This window comes from Euwallacea fornicatus, chromosome 3, assembly GCF_040115645.1.
Source record: "Euwallacea fornicatus isolate EFF26 chromosome 3, ASM4011564v1, whole genome shotgun sequence".
Taxonomy (NCBI): Eukaryota; Metazoa; Arthropoda; class Insecta; order Coleoptera; family Curculionidae; genus Euwallacea; species Euwallacea fornicatus.
The window spans coordinates 2,877,911-2,897,236 of record NC_089543.1 but is presented as its reverse complement, the minus strand read 5'-3'; the positions used below and the strand labels follow the sequence as shown (position 1 = coordinate 2,897,236).

Sequence of the window (19,326 nt, the reverse complement as noted above, 5' to 3'; positions counted from 1 at the left end):
ATTGTTTGTGTTTTGATGGTGCTCAGATCAATAGATTATAGTAAATACCACGAATTTATTTACAATTTACTCAGTAATATGAAAATTAAAATGTTACTGGCGTAATGTATTGTATTTAAAGTACTTTTGAATATTTCTCGTCACTGTTCTGGGCTACCTTTTCGCTTCCTCGCATTAGTTGACTCAATTCAGTTATCAGACATTACTATCCGCCAGTTTTTAACAACGGAACTTTAGAAATTATTGCAAATTATTAGTTAAACAACCGGATCCGCATTACACAATGACATCGATTAATATATGATGCCGATCACATGATTTTGCGTTACCCCTTAACCATGCTGAAACGGATAGTAGCAATCAAAAATGAACTGGGGCAGATATAGTGCCGTTTGAACCTAAACGGCTTTTCCGCAATCGATTTTGTTGTGTATTTAAGGTGATTCGCAGGTATTGTTAGGTGCAGAACTGTGAAGCAACAAAGGAAAAATATTATGGCGCACTTATCTCATTTTTCACCTAACGCAGATTCCGATTGGTTTCGATTCTAGCAGACTCATTATATTATGTTATTTAGAGAGAGAATTATGTTTCTGTACACTTCAGTTGAGTAGAATCTGATGTGGCGTTGCCCTGTTATAACTGTCAAATTATAGGGCAAAGTCGGTTAAGTGATTTAATTCCCGAACCAAATCAACGTTAAAATAATCGATGTCAAACTTGATTTGTCCTCCCCCAAAAATAAATTTCCTTTTCCAGCCTATGAAGCAACCCAATCCCCCATCCAGTATGGGTCTCAACACTCCCAGCCGAGTCGTTCCCCAGGTCCCACATATACTCAATTGAGTGCAGGCGGGAGAGCTACTTCAACAGGACCTCCGGCTCCTCCTCCTGCACAATATCAGTGGCCGCCGTGGCAAAACGCGACTCAGACCTCTGAGTCGGGCCAAGGCCCGGTTCAAAATCATCCTGGTGCGACAGCACAACCCCAGCATGAGCTCTCTGACATGCTACAAATGCTTGACGGCAGCGGAGCCGCACCTTTCGGGGATTTAGGGATGTTCGATGGCACATTTGAATAGGCTAATACAGTAAGCGGTTCATTTGAAAAGTGAGTACCAGTTTGGTGTTAATTTATTTAAACCGTTCGAGCAAAAACTTTGTACTCCCGTGAGTTTTCGGATCTCTTTGGTTGGGAAAAAATTCTTAATAATAAACATTAATCGTCACTGCTTCATACAAATCTTTTAATTTGATTTGAAGCCTGACCCTCAAAGTATCTCAAAAACCGACTTTTTGTTTATATCTGTCGTGACGTCCAGAAGTGTATATCAATACGATTTATATTACAACTTACTCATACTGTCAAGTAGTTACTGTACCCGTTTTATGAGATAAGGAACTGTAAAAAAATCTATTTTACTTTATACATACGTAGAATTATTTTAGTCTATATAGAAGGTAAGGTTTAAATCGATTTGTAGTTAATATGTATTTTTTATTTTTTCGCGTATTGTATGAGGATGCATGAGATTTACTTCAAGATCTCGGTTACTTATAGTTTGACGGTGTGTTCGTTTCAATCCTACACCATCTTCAGTTCAAGAAGTCGCGTCTTAAAATTGAGCAAAGCGGTGTACTGTACCCAGTTTTCATGGCATACATATCTCGATAGTTCTTGTAAGATAAAAGCTTTTAGTTTATAATGGGTAGATAAATATTATTCGTAAACAATTAATATGTATATATCTGTTCTTTTAAAAGTCGTCTACAATGGACACACCTTTGAAGAATATTGTGCTTTGCAATTTTTCAACCATTCAAAGAGTTCTGTCAAGTACAAAACTTTTTTATTTATATAAAACGGTAAGGAACTTTGTCTTTACATGATGGATATTTTTGTAGTATTTTTGTTTTGTCTTATATTCGTTTGTAAAATGTATTTTGTTTTAAATCCCGATACAATTTCAACATTTTAATGGCTGAACATTTTAAGTCAATAAATGATGCAGAAGATGTTTTATTGGCTTTATTTTAGTTGACCCATCAGAAGGAAAAATGGCATACAACGTTGCTTATTAACAAGCAAATCAATCATAATTCTATTAATTAGACTGAACATTTTAATAGCTCGTATAACACGTACATTCAAACGCCCCGATGAAAACGCGAATCAGCCTAGAGTAATCGAATGTATATTACTAACAATATGTTTCCGGTGATCGAGATGCCCATGTCTATAATCCATTACGACCAATCCAGCTATTTGTCAACTAATTCAGGAAATCATGAACTACACTTATAGAACGTGATGGCACTCCATCATTCGGTTAACCTCTGCGATTAACCTGTATAAAAAATAAGGTAAAGTATTTTGAAGAAATCCCAAATAGATTGCATCTGTTATGTACCCAAAAATAAAATGGGAACAAGTTTTTGTAGTATTGAAAAAAATCCTATGGACAGTTTGCAATAGCCTATTGACAAGTTTAACATATAAAAAACAGTTTAAAATTTAGATATCTCAGATGTTCAGTATCTTACGGGCGAATGGTATTGTATTTCCAGTAACGAAACCCAGTATTTTAATTTTACCATATTACTAATTTACATTTATTTATTTATCATCATTCCTATACTTAGAGGCCTGTAAAGCATCAAACTAGCTATTTCTTAGTATAAATAGAGCACGAATTAAATTGACAGTTGTCCATGTAAAAATATCAGTTTAAGCCACACACACAATTCACGCTTATACTTAAGGCGAAGCTTGTAAATTTACCGTAAACTGCCTAATGTCTACGCTACAAATATGTTTACGTAAGGTAGCCAACGTCCTAGAACAAATGGACGTAGCATTATTATTTTCGTCACGTTAACCTTTTTGCCACCCGACAAGTTAATTCACAAAAATAGAAGAAATGGCGTGACCTTGATCTGTTGTCTTATATGCGCAGATTGCACCGACCCATCTTTGGTGACAAACTGTCATACACCAATAGATAGTGTCCTTCCCCCAAAATAAGGGGTCCAATTTTAGTTGAAGAAAGGCAATACATATATATATATTCACGTTAACCTTAATTTGACATATTTACGACATTATCGTTACCATAAGTGATGTTAACAAATTACCTTGAGCAATTCAATAACACTATCCTTGATTTTGAAATTTTAAACGAAGGAAATAATAAGTTATCGGAAAATAAAACGTTTTGAAAGAAATAATGGATAAGCGGGTTAGTAAAAAAAATTAGTTGATTTTGTTGTTGTGGAATGGATATCTAAATTTAATGGCAATATATTGTATCATTTGACGCCTAACAACTTCATTGTACCAGTCAGTCCGTAAAGAATGGCCTTTCGCTAATTGTGTTTACGTGTTTCGATAACGTGACACTTATTTTAGTAGCTTAAAAACGTTCTACTAAAAAGCAAATAAATTACTTACCTTTCATGCCGAGCCAAGAAAGTAGCAAATATGAAGTGATGCATCTGTTGGAAATGAAAGAACAAGCATCGTGGGTCGCTGCTTTTCTACTTTCGTCTCGAATCCGCACTCTAAGCTTCCCTACATTGTGAAAGATCTTATTTTTCGCAACACGTATTTTTTCTCTAATAATGTATAGTATAATCAGCGTGACAACGTAACAGTAAAATCATTTATGGTCGATATTTTTATAATTTCTGGACATTTAAATACATTATGTATAACCAAGTAAGACTGTTTGATTAACTCAATATGTACAGTTCTTATAAATGGCAGTTACGGTATATTTCTTTACTAGCAGCACCTAAAGTGTCTGCAGTTCCAATCTAGGGGATCTACAATAAAGTAAAAAGAAAATGGTGTATTCAGCATTTACTTGATTTACAATATGCAATCGTACATAAGATGAATATACCTACAGCCAGAAAAATATCACCACATATTTTAAACTACATTTTGAGTTCTAGTTCAAGACTGCCGTTTCTACTCTTACAGCCGTTCCTCGTTCAGTAACAGATTTAAACGTAACAGCTAAAATGGGATGTATAAAACATTTCTAAATATACACAGAAAATTAAAACTCGTATAAAAACACCATATTCGGTACTTCCTTTGTACATTTATTTAATTAAATTCATTATCAGACATGTATAAAGCATTCGCACATGAATACCAAAGAAAAAGTAAAAAGAAATTACGGCGCAGGGCGCTGAAAACAAAAAGGTCCGAGCTGCTCACAGAGAGCAATAGCTGCATTACTGACATACCGCTTTATATCAAATAATAAATAAAGTAAATAAGTAACACGGATGCATGTTTAACACTTTCCAGAAAGACATACGTCGCTTAATTTACAAAATGGTACAACTTAATGGATTACACTAGGTGAATCGATTATCTACTTCCGAGATCGGAGTCTCGATCTAGTCTTGGTCTCGAAGTAGTTCTTTACATTCGCGCCACATAGCATACGCATACACTCCGTCGTTTGCGAACAATCGTCCCTTAGGGCTCACTATACACGAATAAATTCTGTACACATACCCGACCACAATAATTATTTCCACAGGGTTAATATCTACAGCACAGGAGCAGATTAGCTGCGGGATATCTGGTACAGTACTTTCGATATAAGTAAAGCCACTTGTTGATCTAATATCTGGCTCATCACGAGAGCTAATAATCTGGATTCTTGCTGGACTAGCAGGGCTTTGTTATCCGGATGTCGTGAAAGAAACACTAATGTAGCTGCAGCTCTTCTCAGCATATCCAAACTCGTACCCATTGAATCAGGATTATCCCTAAGCGCGCTTATTCCACGTTGGTTTGCCACTTCCAACGCGCTTTGTTCGGCTTGCTCAATAAATGCTACCAAAAGAGATACACAAGGCGTTTGAGAGGCGACCACTCGGGCCATACTGCTGTCAGCGGCTGCCAAATAATGCAAAAGATTGATTGAAAACTCTCTTAGCACCTGATCTTCCGATCGACAGAGGTGTTTCGTAAGTACGGCGCATAACTTTTCCAACCTCGAAAATGGAGGGGTTGCTATGACTAAATCTACATTGCTGTTGGTAACACACAGCTTACAGAGGGCCTCAAGCGCCAATCTTTGAGGTGAAAGTAAAGAGGTTGGGCCCGCCGAGATGAACGGGTCCTGAGCTGTAGCCGAAGGACAAATCGCCCAATGTAACAGCCCATCCAATACTGGTCTGGCTACATCTTCCTCATACAGGGAAATATCTATTTGACCAGCAATATTAGCTATACAAACTAGAATATTTTCTCTGATTTGTATAAGGAAGTCCCACCACCATTCGCTTTCACCTTGTAAGCTACTGCAAGAATCTGCAAAATCTGCGTCCTCCTGCAAAAAAAAAAATCTTTATAATGAACGACTTAGCCAACAGTTTTATTCAAATTCTACAGAACTTCAGTATATTCTGGATTTTTGATAAGCGCAATGAAATTTTTGACAACGTTATTGAAATGCATTTTTCAATCATGTTCGTTGTTTTGTGAATTTTGATAAGGTTTAACTAATTTTTCATGTTCATAATTTGATTTCGTGTATTGAAGTTCGTATAATTGTTAAAGGTGTCTTTTTTTCGCAAATAAATTCGTATTTTTTCATCTCCAGTAGAGAACGAACAGAAATGAGCTTTCCATAATCTTCAGCAAGCACTTCTTACTTATTGATAATTTTTTAAATAACTTTTAATATGAAACATTGAAGCTTAAAATCATTTCGTTATATGGGCCTATTGTATTTTCAAACCAAAGGGAATACCCATCAATATGCTAATTCAATATAGGCGTTGAAAGCAACGTCATTCTCTAGCTGCAAACAAACATAAGACACTGGTAGTATTTTTTATTAGTGGCTATGTTGAATTATTTCATAACCGTTTTTCCCTGTAGTCAAAAATTGTACAATCGCAATATTTTACCAGAACTGCTAAAGTAACCCTATAAAGAGAACTTTTATTAACTGAAACTGAACTTGGCTTCATCATGTATCTCTTCTTGTCTTATTGTTAGATCATAAACTTTTTTTATATAACCTGTATATGTGAAAGCTATTTGAACAGTACTTCTAAGAATTACTTCATAATTTTCGTATTAAACATTTTTTGATGAGTCTCACAACTATTGATATAAAGTGATACTAGTAAAATGAGTACAACACAAATAAATCTGACACCTTATACAATTTTTTAAAAGTTTTTTGTGGCATAAATGCACTCAAGTTGTCAATATTCCATCATATTTTTAAATTTCGAAAAATTTTATAATTAGTGGAACGTTCATTCTAACACTGTTAGATCGATTCGTTCCTTGAAATATCTTAAGTCCAGAGCAATTTTAAATATTACTAATGCAAAGTCTTCTGGGAGTAATGTTTATTTGCATCCAAAACCTCCTAAAGGCTCACATACCTCAGAATATTAATGCGGTGTAGTGAAAATGTAACACTTCAAATAAAAACAAAATAAGAACGCGCCGATGTTAAGGTGACAATAAAAGAACGATATTCAGGACGAGAAAACAATAGTAGTAATGAACGAAGCGTTGAAAGATTAAGGGCTTACCTCTCGATCGTAATTCCTAGTCTTTTGCGTCCTTGGAGGATGTTCGTGGTGTAGAAGTAATAATTTTCCTACAAGCGCTAAAAAGCTAATACTTTTGGCAAATTCGCTTTCATTGCCCGGAATGAACGTAAGACTCCTAAGGATATTAGATATACAAACACATTTCTTGCCCAAGTTGTCTTGGCTCTCAGTGAGAAGAACCAAACTAGCCTCATCCCTTGAATAAGACTCGTCCTCATAGTCCAACGGGCGCCGACGTTTTAGAGAACTAGCCGGGTCTTGAATCGGGGCACTTTTCACCCTTTTCGACTCACTACTGTTTTCAGTACTACTACTGCACTCTCCATTTACACTAATATTCAGATCTACACTGGAGGACCCTGATTCCTCACAGTTCAGACTACTCTCACTCACTACTTCAGTCTTAACAGTCGTCTCCCGTTTTACGGACGCGTCTAATATGAGCACTTTTTCATTGTCTTCTGCCGTTTCTTTTTTAATTCGAGATATCACATCACTTAATGTTTTCGTCCTACTACGTTTTTTGTCACTTATTTTAGGAGGCGGTGCCTCTTCCGGCGGAGGGGTGACCACCTTTCGTTCGATTTCTTCCTTAGCTACTTCCGATTTAATTTCGTGTTTCTTGTCCTCTAACCTTGTATGGAATGGTATTCGCCCAAACTCAGCCTGAAAGTTTGATAGAATGTGATCGGCGTTGGTGTACCATGGATCGGAAGGGATTTCTGCTAATGTATTAGCAACGTTCACCTCCCCACGCATGTCCCAATCCTTCACATTATCTTGGACAAAGATATCATCAGGGCGATCGACGTATTTTACAGGATCACCTCGTCGAGACATCAGGGTGTAGTTCGTGGTTTTATTGAAAACTACAGACTTCAAACTCGGATCTATTGGTTTCGCCACGTTTCCCAAATCTACGTCATGTTCCTCCAACTTCTCCTCTCTAGGATAAGAACTATCGAACATATCCGATAGATTCCTTTTGAAATGTTCAAGCAAAAGATCCAACAGTCCAGGCCACTGGCTCAGGCCAAAATATCCTACGGATGTGTCGTCAAATAATAAAATGTTCAACATATCAAGGGCGAAAGTGCTTTCAGTTAAAATTCCAGAGCGCAAACACATGATCAATCTCCAGGCGTCGACTGGACCGACATCCGATCTACAAATTCTCTTCCGCCTGTACAAAACTGGAGTCACATTTTCAACACTATCAGGAGGAAACGTGATTTCCCTCTTTGGCATTTGCCCGTGTCCGTAAGAATTGCCCACGGGCTGCTGGTTAGAACCTTTGACAGCTCCAGCAGGCGGCATTATTGGCGGGTATGGCTTCCCCGGCCGATGCACTGGCCTCATTGGAGAAGCTTGACCTCCTTGATTAGGCATGGGTTGCCAATTTTGACCAGGCTGACTTCCTTGATATCCCTGGCTGCTTGGCCAAGGGCCGCCAGGCCTCGCTCCTTGGCTCCATTGCTGAGGAGGTACTTGGTTGTTGCCGGGAGTACCGTATTGTTGAGGTCGGTACTGGGTATTGTTTGGCCACCCTCCTGCATAAAAAAATAGAGAGTAGTACTATGGAGCAAAACTGATTTTTGGAGTGAACTCAATAAAATTATGCTTGAACTTTTGAAATTTTGAACTTCATCAAAAACATTTTGAAATGAAACATTTTCTAATAAATAATACAGGCATTTGCATGCGGTTAGAATTATCGTAATGAGACTTTGGAATGGTTCTTTTTGCGGAACAGCAAAATTGCAGCAAGAAGCAGTTGAATAATTATAAAACAACTTTCAGGGTTTTCAAATAAATGTCGTAGCTTTCCGCAAATTCGCTTTTTTGCAAATTGAAAATACGAGAGTCAGTTGAATGAAATCAGGCAGTAGCTTAATATTTTCTAACCATCTTTTTTTATTCTCCTTTCTATGTGCATTATAAAATTAAGTGCAGAACGTAATATCAAACCATGCCAGTTTACGTCAGGTGATATCCTGACAAACCCATTAAAGTGGAACGTCAAATGGGCATATATAATATGGCAACGTCAATAGCACCGGACGCTGAGCAAGCTATACTACATGGATGATGAGGAAACTGAATGTGCCCCTAAAGAAAGACTAAGATTTTAAATAATGCGAAAAATCCGAATTCTTCTATCGGATTTCTCCAAAATCCCACTGAACAGCATAATTGGCTTCTCTAGAAAGTTGATTCTGCTTGACAAACTGTAATACATATTGAGGTAAAGTAGATCTCCTAAAATTTCTCGTGAGGAGAACAGTTATACGACCTTTTATAATACAGGTATTTTAATACCTCTTTCTGCATACAAGTGATGATGTTTAATGTATAAAGTTGAAACCCCTTGTATATGAATAGTTTTCGTCAAAATTTAACAGCAAAGCAACCTGCTTCTTATGCAAGTTAGCTTGTTACGCCACTATACATAAATATAACAAGAAACCAATACGTACCATACATAGGTGCCCTGGGTTGTCCATAAGGGGAAGGGGGATATGGTTGATCTTTGGCAAAATCTGGATGTCTCCTTGGAGGCTGTTGTCCGGGGGGTGGCATATTTTTGTTTGTGGGGGAATAACCACCAGCAGGCGAATTCTGAGCAAGAAAACATTTATTAGTCGCAAAAAATAACAAAGTAAATAACCCAATTTAAAAAAAACTATAGCTATAAGTGATATATAGTACTGCCAAAATTGTCCGCTAAACTGTTAAACATGCATTAAAAACTACAATTCTCACCTGATCCGGTCTATAATAATCTTGATGCCCAGGATAAGCTCCTGGGCCACTAGCCTGCGCAGCAGGTGGGCCTGCAGTACCCTGGTTAGTATTGTAGGGAGGCCTAGGGCTGTAAGCTGCTCCCGGGTTGGCATTATACCGATTGTAGGGATCCTGGGCAGAGGAAGGTGGCGGTGGACCACTGTTGGGTGGCACAGCCGGCGGGCCTGAAGAGTCACCTGAATATGGATAGACTGGTCTTACGGCTGGCGGATAACCTGTTCATATATTTGGCATTCTTAATGACATGCAGAAAATAATAAATATAACACTTAGTAAAATAAAAAAAATGCGTTAATAGCGCTACAGTTAATAGAATTAATACACAAGGTTAGTGGTTGTTAGCAAATATGCCTAGGATTAATTTTATTCTAGTGTATGTTTTGTTCTGAGTGTACTGTTCTTGGATTCCTCCGAAACCGATCCAGAATTTTTAATACAAGCTAAAGCAGTTGATGATCTGCATGCTAACATCTTGAGGCTAATTTTGAAGAAACTGAGGTTGCTTGACCTTCCATTTATTGATCAGATTTGCGTTACAGAGCAGGAAAGCAAAACAAGTCACATTTGTACAGGTGACAAAAAAATGTCTGCAATTACCTGTCGGGTAAGACGGATGGGGCCCACCCGGGAAGGGACCCCCTCTTGGTTGAGGACTCGGGGATACGTCGTCAAAGGGATTCGACACGCTTACGTTGTCCCCAGCCCCGCCCGCAGGACTTGGGCCCCCGGCGCTATTCAGGTGATTGGCACTTCCTGAACCTATAATTAACACTTCTTTAGCTACCTACAATCTTAATTCAAACATATCCAATCGGTTTTCTCTTTAGTAGTAGGTAGGTGTTCAAGTAAAATACCTACTCTCCTATATTAATTTTCGCCTTTACAAAAATGTCCTAATTTGAGACAAATTCTCTTAGACCTTGCAATACACAAAAAAAACCAATAAGACTGTCTTTTCCTAACTTCCTATTTTAACCTCAAAATAATGAAGCCTTCAAAATAATTTAATGGTTAAATTGAAAACTCAACATTCAAACAGTTAATTTAAACGCTTCACTGTAAAGAGGAAATTAATTCAGCCCTGTCAATTACAACTTTATCAAATGATTTCTGTTCAATTTTAAACTGCACAATAATTTCACCTTTTTATGATGCTATGTTGATGACCTGAACGTAAATGGAAGGAGACGACCCTCTTGTGAGTAATTAATGGCTGTGAATATGTAAAAGTTTATTCTCTATTAGCATAAGGGGTGGCAATTTTAAGGAAGGCTTTTGTGTGAATTTTGGATCTTTCGACCTCGCCTCAATTCACAATCCACAAATACACGTTTTCGGTTCTCGTTTTAACGCTATAGACATTTTAAAACCGCAAGTTTACAATAGACAAAAAAAAGTACCTTTTTTCCATCGATAACGAGTTCTCCGAGACAATTTCAAAACACTACATATTTCATACATATCCATATTACTTTAGTGTCAAAATCAAGAAACTAAACAAAACTGACCGACTAAAGTATCGGAAATAGCTCGGGCATGGCAGTCGCTTACTGGCGAAAAAAATTGTTGTTTACCGTGCAAAAACGTCGGGAACGCGCGCTGATATACAGTGGGCTAAAAACGTTACAAACCCTGAATATACGTAATCGTCGAATAAAACCACAGGTTGAACTGCTAAATGCGGTATTCTATTTGCTATATGATAAAATTAATTAAAGGTGAAAGATATTGATAAGGAATTTCTAGTTTTACTTTGTAACCCGTCGAATATCTCTCAGATTACAAGTCGAGTTGTTTAAAGTTGAAACGATATTATTGAGGTTCAGACATTTTATCTCCAACTTTGAGTTTATATATGTAGTTCTCAAAACATTCAACAAAGCTTAGATAAGCTAAATTATAATTTAATTTTCGTGCGGTTATATTTGGTCAAACAAACTCACGTTCATTGCTACAGTCGGTGCAGAAAGTATTCGTACAACAGATAATATTTTATAAATAGATAAATTTCAATGATTTTAATGTTAATTTACTTTGCCAAATTGATCATACACATTGTTTCACATTATTATATTACGACATCAAGAAAAAAAAAAACATAAACAAGAGTATTTCTAAGAAAATTACACCAAGAACAAAAAATCGACCGGAATAGACTCGCATAAAGTATTCGTACATAGCATGTAGTTGCATCTTCACCGTGACTTAACACATACACATTTTAAATTTAGTAAAATTGAAAAAGTTGAATATTAAAGGTAATAAAATAATTTTTTTTACAATGGTACATAACATTTTGAAAGCTTCTTAGGATCATGGGACGTAAAAGTAATGAAACATCGGAAGAAGTGCGACAGTTGATTGTTAAAATTACATAATGAATGCAAATCTTTAGCGGAAATTGGTAGAATAGTAAATAGGCCAAGATCTACTATACAAACGATTATACACAAATATTGTGAGCGCAAAACTTCCAAGAATAAACCTCGTGTTGGACGTCCAAAAAAATTAACTGAACATCTAAGACGCATTATTGCGAGGAAAGTTAAAGAGAATCCTCGAATAAGTGCGGAAAAAATTGCTACAGAACTAAAGACATACAACAATACACTTGTTTCTGCTAGTACTGTGAGGAATTGTTTGAAAAAACAAGGCTATCAAGGCAGAGTTGCTCGTAAAAAATATTTTATTAATGAGATCAATAGTAAGAAGCGATTAGAATTCGCTAGAAGACATCTTACCACCCCACTATCTTACTGAAATCGAGTCATATTTACTGATGAAAGTAAATTTGAAGTTTTTGGCAACAAACGGCATTTTAAGGTATGAAGAAAAAAAGGAACTGCGTTTAATAAAGAAAATTTACAACCGACAGTGAAGTATGGTGGAGGATCTGTTTTGGTTTGGGGCTGTATGAACGCTTCAGGAGTAGGATCACTTCATTTTATTGATGGTATTATGAACCAAATGGTATATATTCACATTTTAAAAACCCACCTTCTACAAAGTGCAACAAAAATGGGAATTAAGGATAACTATATCTTTAGCCAAGACAATGATCCTAAGCACACTGTTATAAATACCAGGCTCTGGATCCTTTATAACACCCCAAAATATTTGAAAACTCCTCCTCAGTCGCCAGATATTAATTCCATCGAACATTTTTGGAGTTACTTGGAAAAAAAAATTAGAAACCACCCAATCCAATCAAGGGAGGGATTAAAAGTTGCACTTTTAGAAGAGTGGAACAAAATTCCGGAAAATTTTACAAGAAATTTAGTTAATTCTATGCCCAGAAGGTTAGAGGCAATTATAAAGTCAAGAGGTTATCCTACAAAATACTAAAACTGTTATTAGAGTCGTATTTGTTACTTTAAATTTTGTTTTTGACATGTGTACGAATACTTATTGCGTCTGAATTCGTGATTATTTTGTAGTTTCCTATATTTATTTAAATAATAAAATTATTAAACTTACTTTTTCTTTTAAAAATATTTGTGAATAATATAAATGAACCTCTATATGTTTCTTTTTGTCTTGTAAAGATGTCCTTTATAGCATAAAATCGATCGTTTTTATAATTTTGCGTTCTGTACGAATACTTTCTGCACCGACTGTATATGCCTAGTTCTAAACGCAGATTTAGGAATAACTTGGAATATATTTTTTACATTTAATTTCCAACAATTTTGAAATGCGATATTAGAAACAGTACACCACACCAGTAGCCGAGCTTTGTGCGAAATTGAACTTGGCAGCAAGTGGACTTTTGCCACTTTTTTAAATCTAAAATTGTTCAACTGGAATATCAAAACCCCAAGCTTTTATCGTACCACCAGTTAGGACTTATAACCCTACAGTACATATAATATGTTTATATTAGTTGATAGTGAAAAAATAATTATTATTGATGATTGATACTTGTTAATAGTATAGAAATGAAATACGAAATTGCGAAAACATTTTACACCAATCCTTGATTTAGTGTATGATACTCATTAAATTAATTTCATTGTAAAAATGTGTAAAATAGCAAAATGTGGATGACATGGTACTTTTGGGCATTGCGCAGAAAATGCCACTACAAATCCAGAAACTTTAATATTTAAGAAATATAAAGGAAAAATATTTTTGTTGTATTTCTTGAGACATGCCGATTATTCTCCTTGTGATTATAAAAGTTCAATTACAGTATTTCTTAAAATATTAATCCGAATTTTATGACAATTTACTTAGATAACAAATTATGCTTGCTCAAATAACACTTTCCATATAACTGTCACATTAACTGTTTCTTTTTTCTAAAATGAACTTCAATTTATTATTTAAATACTTTTGTGTCATTTTTAAGAAGTTTTGAGTACTTTTAATTTAGAACGCTTGTAGTAAATATTAACCAATTTTATTAAAGTGACGGTAAAGAACGTCGATATTTTAACAATATTTTAAGTGAAAATAAATTTGCACAAAAAACTTTCATGGAAAGAAGATAACCTCAACTTTTACAAGAATATACCGAAATATTCAACCGTTTGATTTCTACAACTTTATTGAATATTTATATCTTTTATAATAATAATCGGTTACATTCTCCCGGGCTATAATAGCCACTAAAGACCGAACCTTACGTACCCAAATGTACAAATCGGCGGATCTGAATCAGGGATATGTGATATCGACGGATTTCTGCACGACAAACAAAGATTTGTCCTGCAATTGAGTCTCAGTCGGCAATATTCGCACTTTTTCGTTAGTAAGCAGAGTACCCAAGTCTCATATTTAGCGGGTTTACTCATTGAATTTACATCCTGTACGTTTAGATATTAAAATAAATTAGAGATATAAATAGGTAGAGGTAACAAAATTGTCGGAAAATGCCTCAATTTCCGCTTTAAATACTCTAAAAAATTGTTCGAAAATTTCTTCTTACATTCGACGGAAAGTAGTTTGTAAATACTCTCAAAACATACCCTACACACTGCAGAAGCCAATTAATAAAGTTATTCACAACAGACACTAAATGTTAGCAAAAACATATGCTATAAATGCCTCTTACCTCCGTGAGGGGAAGGGGCAGATTGAGAAGATGGCCTCTGAGGATATTCCGGATTGCCCGATGGAGGATATCCATTGTAGCCCCCATAACCATCCATACTTCCTCCGCCTCCACTGGGTAGAAATGAATCTTGGGAATTCGAAGATCCTGGAGACGGCACCGAAGTGGCTTTGGCACCTTTTTTCTTACTGCTAGCCTCTACTTGATTTATTATCGGTTGAGGGTCGATTCCCCCACGGTCAAATTGGCATTCGTACGCCAGCAGATTTTTCGTGTAATGCTTCCTGAGGGTGTAGGCGGCGCTAGACGATGCTCCGATACCCAACAGTCCAGCAATATCTTTCCACGTCTTGTTCTTCGTCACCTGTAACGGTGAGGTGTCACAACGGGCGCCCTTGATAAACGACAAGAGAAAGGCTCCCCCAGAAAAATTACAGAAGGCATTTTGCCGATGATTTATAACAACTTGGAAAGCCAAATTCCTTTTATAATATTTTAAATCCCACAAAGTATAGCCCCCAGTTTCTGCCGACTCTTAAAGCAAAAATATTGCACTTGGGCTAATAAATTTTGAGGCTATTTTTTTCTGAGTCTGCTACAAATCACGAGAGTGAAAACGACCGTTATGACCCGTATGGAATACTGAATATCATGTATTTTTTTTGGTTTCAAGCCGCATTTAGTTTTAAATAAAAATTAAGCAATAAGGGGGTGTACAGTAAATCACGCAGAAATTATCGTTAAAACATTGAACAAATAATCCATGCAAGTCATAACGGTGGTAATGGAACAAATATCCAACAAACAGGTACAAACCTCCATGAAACCACCACGCTCCTTAACATACATATACAAGCGAAATAAATCAAGAGGATTCTTGGATATCGTCGGACATGTGGTGATGGGAGTCCTCCTGTCGTCCATGAAAGCCAATAATTTATCCAACCACGCTCTTCGATCCGGGCTTTCGTCCATCTCGTAAAGTTTGCTGAGGCTATCAGTTTTCTGAAAGTACACCACACCCAACGTCACATTTAACAGAACACAAACATAAGGATGCTAAATATCTAAGTAGTTAGTGTATGCTACTTTCTGTCCATTTTCTAATGCTTTAATACCGATTTTTTTAAGCCTGAAGAACAAACTGAGAATAAATAAAAACCCTCTTGAAGATGGACAAAAACAAATTTACTTAACTGACCAACAAACACTACAGTTAAAATGCAAGGAAATATGTCCTGGTATAATAACATTACCTATCGGTCTTAATATCCCACAAAAATATACATACTAATATTAGTAAGAACTATTTGTCTATAAGAATAAATTTTAATAGGTTAGTAATACCAAAATCACATAACGAATAGAACAACTCCTTCATTATTAGCAAGTTTTGTTGCTTGCACCACTGTATATGTAAGTTAAAAAGTAAAATACTAACGCTGAACTTAACGTGAACTACATATTATATCCATTTATAATTGTTACAATTGTAGATAATTGTGTAATCAGTTCTAAGCTATTGGTCAGTTAACTAACTAGGTTTTATGACAAGCACTATTCATACTAGAACCATGCCAAAAACATGCAGCAACAAGCAATATAACAACTAAAATTATAATATGTGTATATAAACCTTTGAGCGATATGTATCCTGTGGAGGCACATGACTGTTAAACACCTGGAAACACCGGCCAGTTAGCTCAGATTGTCATAAATATGGAATCAGAAATATTGAAGGCATGTTTTTATTTTCGAACTTCAAAGATATAAGGAGAATTAGGGAAGCACCTATCTAGTTAGATGAATTATAGTTATTTTACTACATACTATACTATTGTTGAATAAGTTGCTATCAAGTGTTTAAAATATACATTAAGGTTCTGAGAAAAAGTAAAAATATAAAATATTTGTGTAATATATCATATATTATACGGTAATCACTATATTCAAAAGACCAGGCATGGCAGATTATATACGTCTGAGAAAATAAACCTTTTGAACGGTCACTAAACTAATTTACATGAACCCTTTATTGTTGGTTTTCAATTATAACTGTAATTCAACAGAAAACATTTTTTAAAAATCCTAAACATTTTTAACTGAAGTGAAATCTCTTGTTATCTATTATGTAATTAGTAATCCGTATGATAGTTTTTCGTCTCCAGGATGTATCTTCTAAGAGACCCAAATGTGAATTTGAAATAATTCTTGTACGGCGATAGACAGTCACGCATGCACAATTCGCAGCTCAGTGTCTTTCTCAGTTTACTCTTCGTTAATGCATACCCAACACAATTACAGTTTCATAGATAAGTTTTTAGATTCCAGAACTTTTTTTGGGTTTTAACAAAGGATCAAAACTGAGAATTCTTTGGTTTCAATCAAAATAATACATATCGGTTTGTGTTTAATTTAAGGCTCTTTCTACTGTATTCGCAGTCAATCAGCGAATAATAGCTCTTTTTTGCGTTTGCAACTTGTTATGTGGCTGTAAATAAACTTTCTAGTGGTCTCTTCCGTAAACCTTTTAAATAATTGAACAAACTAGACAGGTATTTTCCTATTAACTCTCATACCAAAAAAAATCAAAGTAGTTGTGCCGCCAATTCTCCGAGTTAAAAGTGGTGCACAATTGTGTTCCCATAATCGATTAAATACGGTGTGCTAATTACATTTACAGGTGTCAAGATTTTCCCTTCATTACCCTTAATCTCAGTTGACAAACGATGAAACAAAAGTAGTAACTACATTTAGACAACCAGAGGGTAATTTGTTGAATTTTAATATACAGTAACCAGCATGCAGAACTGAATCAATTTAAAACAACTGAGATGCGGGTGGGTGTAAGGAAACTGCAACACACTATACGTGACATCAACATTTACTTGCAAAAAATTTACAGCAATTTAAACTGTCTAAAAAGTAGTATCAATTGCATGAACCATGACATATAAAAATGTGCTACACAAATCAAGCTACCTTTGCTGAACTGAACAACAGAAATAATGAATACTTTTTCGACCAGTTTCCCTAATGGATAGATAAATGACATGAAACAGTTCAATTTTAAATTAAACTGGGACCAACTCTTCAACTATCTGGCACATGACACACACAGATATTTCATTATATGCTTTGAAATGAACGTAAACGATAACAAAGGCTTTTGATATTACCTTTTTTTATGCACTAAACAATATTCATAGACAGTAATTGATGCAATTAAATGTCGGGATGAAACTTTTGACACAAATTACTAGAAATTAAGATTGTGATAATTACACATCAATCAAGATAACACAGAAATTTGAAAATTTTCTTAAACACCAAACAAACGGCGACACAACTACAGTTTATAGAGCTTGTTACTGAAACAATGACCTCGAAGCAGCAATTTAAATGATCTAATAAAAAAAAATCTGATGCCAGTGTTGAAGTAATCAAGCTCTGTCCAATTTACTGATCAAACAACATATCACGAAACAGTTAAAAACTCAATCTGCTCAAAAAGGAAGGCGTATACACACAATATTGACACCAATCATAATACGTCTTCCCTTTGTGGTAGCAAAATTCGAACATGGGGAACTGAAAAAAAAAACGAATTGTGTAGTTGTATAGCACTTACCGGACTGGCAGGAGTACGAGGCCAGCCGGGACTACTGATGTCCCCATAATCTTCATGTGGAACTGACCCTTGGGGTGTTGAAGGGTGACTGTAATGCCCCATATCATTTTTCCTGTTAGATTTAGGTGTCTGCGGACAGGCAGGATCTTCTCCTGATGCTGAAAAATCATTAAGTTCTTCCACATGGTCTCCAACATCGATACTGATTAATTATCAAAAAATGACAAATTATTTAAAAGCAGCAGGGTATTAAGTTGATTGAACTTTAACGCGCATAAACTCAAATCTCCTTAAAACACCCAGTTTGCGAGAGCTAACGAGAAGCAACATAAACCTAACCGTTTGAAAAATGGAAAAGTATATTTTCGTTGCAATAAAATAAATTAGCAGCAAATTTTAGTAGGATATTACTCCATTTAAGCTTGGTAACGCCAATATCGCCAATAAATAATGAAACGCATTAAATAATAAAAAAAAAAAAAAAATTAACGATCACTCACCGGCTGAGGCATTAGAAAGCGTAGACTGCTGCGAACCTTCGTCGATAGGTGCTCCATCCGGACCAGTCGTAACGACAGAGGTAACGGAACCACCAGAAGTAGCCGTCACGTGAGTATTCATAGAACCTTGTGCCGCAGTGGTAATCCCATTATCCAACATCTCATTCACCATCTGAGGATGTGAATTTGGTGTCGAACTTGGAGGCGGCATGGGACCTTCGTGCGGGTGGTTATTCGTTAACATAGGACTGCTGGATGGAGGCATATTCGGAGGACCCATCGAAGGTGGAGGACCCATGCCAGAATGGTGATGCCCTGCAGGCGGTCCCATATGAAAATTCTGTGGAGGACCCGGACTGGGTGGCGCCGACCCAGACCCTACATTAGCAAAACCCATTTTGTTATGCAGGTGGTGTTTGAGGTAGTGAGGAGGTCGCAAATTTGGACCAGGCGAAGGACATCCAGATGATGGACCGTATCCCTGACTTGAGGGACCAAACTGAAACAATTATATAAATTTAAGTTATTTCGTTATTTACGCCATGAAACATCACAAATATTAACCCACCAGACATTTTAGTTTGCAATTGATAACACAAGATTAATGATATTCATTTGAATTTACATACTACGTCAATGTAGGTCAGGATCCTGAGTAGTAATCGGGGTTCTCATAGATTAAAGTTAAACAAAGTATGATAGAAATAATGGTTTTGATTGCATATATTCAT

At 36.0% G+C, this 19,326-nt stretch overlaps 2 protein-coding genes across 13 annotated transcripts in view; one reads left to right on the top strand and one right to left on the bottom strand.

The window, feature by feature from the left end:
• Positions 1 to 2,016, top strand: part of tgo (Aryl hydrocarbon receptor nuclear translocator homolog tgo) — a 42,608-nt gene extending 40,592 nt beyond the window's left edge. For all 7 annotated transcript variants that reach the window (XM_066302119.1, XM_066302115.1, XM_066302114.1 and 4 more), the window contains one exon: positions 760 to 2,016. In XM_066302119.1, coding sequence (XP_066158216.1) covers positions 760 to 1,082 — 323 coding nt within the window. In that variant the 3' untranslated portion in view covers positions 1,083 to 2,016. The remainder of the gene's footprint in view (positions 1 to 759) is intronic.
• Positions 2,017 to 3,845: 1,829 nt separating this feature from the next.
• The window catches only part of osa (trithorax group protein osa), a 39,376-nt gene continuing 23,895 nt past the window's right edge, over positions 3,846 to 19,326 (bottom strand). The window contains exons 5-14 of one of the 6 annotated variants that reach the window (XM_066302094.1): positions 18,596 to 19,094; positions 18,096 to 18,253; positions 16,101 to 16,145; positions 15,281 to 15,469; positions 14,465 to 14,828; positions 10,006 to 10,167; positions 9,367 to 9,623; positions 9,081 to 9,222; positions 6,583 to 8,153; positions 3,846 to 5,357 (exon numbers count right to left, since the gene is read on the bottom strand). In XM_066302094.1, the coding sequence (XP_066158191.1) occupies positions 4,587 to 5,357; positions 6,583 to 8,153; positions 9,081 to 9,222; positions 9,367 to 9,623; positions 10,006 to 10,167; positions 14,465 to 14,828; positions 15,281 to 15,469; positions 16,101 to 16,145; positions 18,096 to 18,253; positions 18,596 to 19,094 (4,158 nt within the window). In that variant the 3' untranslated portion in view covers positions 3,846 to 4,586. The remainder of the gene's footprint in view (positions 5,358 to 6,582; positions 8,154 to 9,080; positions 9,223 to 9,366; positions 9,624 to 10,005; positions 10,168 to 14,464; positions 14,829 to 15,280; positions 15,470 to 16,100; positions 16,146 to 18,095; positions 18,254 to 18,595; positions 19,095 to 19,326) is intronic. The other 5 variants (XM_066302095.1, XM_066302097.1, XM_066302098.1 and 2 more) reach the window with 5 other exon arrangements.